Below are 1,871 nucleotides of genomic sequence, written 5' to 3' on the forward strand. Positions count from 1 at the left end.
AGTGGTGGATGGTCTACCAAAGCACTTAAGTTTCAGACAGTACAAGTGTTACGCTTGCTGAAATACAATTTGCATTTTTCACTGTTTACTTTCCATGTGAAGTGTTCTTCTAGCATCTAAGCTTTAGTCAGTGAATGACTTTAGGGGAGAAGAAAGGAAGCTACGTTATGAAATAGCTGTTATATGCACATTACAAGCTATCTAGGATTCAAAGGTCTAAGGTAGCCAGTCTTGATAATATTTCAATGAGCAGAGACATTCCAACAGTGCAAAACAGCACCAACAAAATTCACTAGTTACTCTTCTGATTGAAATGATGAAGTCTAAGGAATTCATCTAGCAGAATGGAGAAAATCAGAAGAGCAGTCATCTGAAAATCGACCCTTGATGAAGTGATGAAGAACATTCACTGGTTTATCCTGAAACTTGTCAACTTTACAACTCTTGGCTTCATATGGATTTCTGTGGTACAGTCCACAGTTTTAAACAACTGCCTTAAGTCCTGTGTAACTAACCTGGTAAGTCTCACTGGTCTCCTATTTGCCTTTGCAGGAAGTAGAACATGAATTTCATTTGTAACATAGACCATTGCACATTTTTCTTTTTGTGAGAACTCTTCTTATAAGGGGTTCTCAGGAAGGGTAGCATTTTTTTTCAGAAGTAAGGTAGAAAAATGAATAGTTTCAGAAAACAATGCAAGTTAATTTCCTTTGTTATTAAGTCATAGATTTTCCGGGGATGAGGGTTGGTGGTGGAGGATGGTGGCACTATGAGGATCTGATATGGGAGGATTACGTGGAATCTATTCTTGCACACTTCAAAATATTCTATCTTCCATAATTTATTACAGAGCCATTAATATTTGACTTGAAATAGAAAATAGGTCTGGCCACATGGTAAGCCCTCTAGTTTTAGAGTAACAGTGATTACCATAGGGAACTAGAGAACCAAGGAAGCAATGCAGATGCCACAAAGGAAGAGTTGTATGCAACTTTTTATTTCTACCAGTACATTTGTAATTTTAGCTAATAAGTTTTTTGATATGCAAATTCGTGTTTTCTTTCTCGTTTCTGGTTGTCATTCCTTCTATGTGTGTGTGTGTGTGTGTGTGTGTGTGTGTGTGTGTGTAGTATCATATCTTTTTATTGTCCTTAAAACAGTCATTAACTCAACTTTGAAATGAAAATACCCTAACCTAGGGAACAATGTACTCTTCCCATTTAAAGACAAAGGAAGCAGAAATACATACATGCTAGGCCATAGTCACACATTTTAAAGTATCAAAGTATGCAGATATGCTCATTATTATGCTAATATATTGAAGATAGAATTCTGCGATATATTAAACAGAAATTTATATAACACATTATTGGTTCCTAGTATCATTTAAGAAATAGTTTATATCATTTTTTTTTGCCAAAGATCTCATTGTCTTTGACACACAATAGTTTGCTTTAGTTTTTTTTTTTTTTTTTTACAGTTGTAATCCAAACTTAAAAAGAAAGCATGGGATTACTAGATGTTTCCTTTCCTAAAATGTCTTGTTTTCTTGATTAGATAGAAAAGGAAAATACCCTATAATTCCATCTCTATTAACCTTCAATTATATTATCATTTAGTATTTTTCTTAATTATCTCTTCAAATACTTTATGTAAAGTTGTATATCCAGTCTTTTCATTTTATTATTTTTATTTTTTTATTATTATAAAGTTGATATTCAGAGGTGTTATACTTACATAAGTCAGGTAAAGAGTATATTTCTTTTTTTATTAATGATTTTTTTATTGTGAAAATACCATACAGAGGGGTTACAATTACATGGGCAAGATAATGAGTACATTTCTTATCAAGCATTGTTGCCTCCTCCTTT

The 1,871-nt window shown here is 33.0% G+C and overlaps 1 protein-coding gene across 2 annotated transcripts in view; it reads left to right on the forward strand.

Moving 5' to 3' along the window:
- The first annotated feature begins 395 nt into the window (after positions 1-395).
- Ros1 (ROS proto-oncogene 1, receptor tyrosine kinase) overlaps positions 396-1,871 on the forward strand; it is a 95,850-nt gene continuing 94,374 nt past the window's right edge. For both annotated transcript variants that reach the window (XM_013032802.1, XM_013032801.1), the window contains exon 1: positions 396-518. In XM_013032802.1, coding sequence (XP_012888256.1) covers positions 396-518 — 123 coding nt within the window. The remainder of the gene's footprint in view (positions 519-1,871) is intronic.

The sequence above is a fragment of the Dipodomys ordii genome, unplaced genomic scaffold (assembly GCF_000151885.1).
Source record: "Dipodomys ordii isolate 6190 unplaced genomic scaffold, Dord_2.0 Scaffold157, whole genome shotgun sequence".
NCBI lineage: Eukaryota > Metazoa > Chordata > Mammalia > Rodentia > Heteromyidae > Dipodomys > Dipodomys ordii.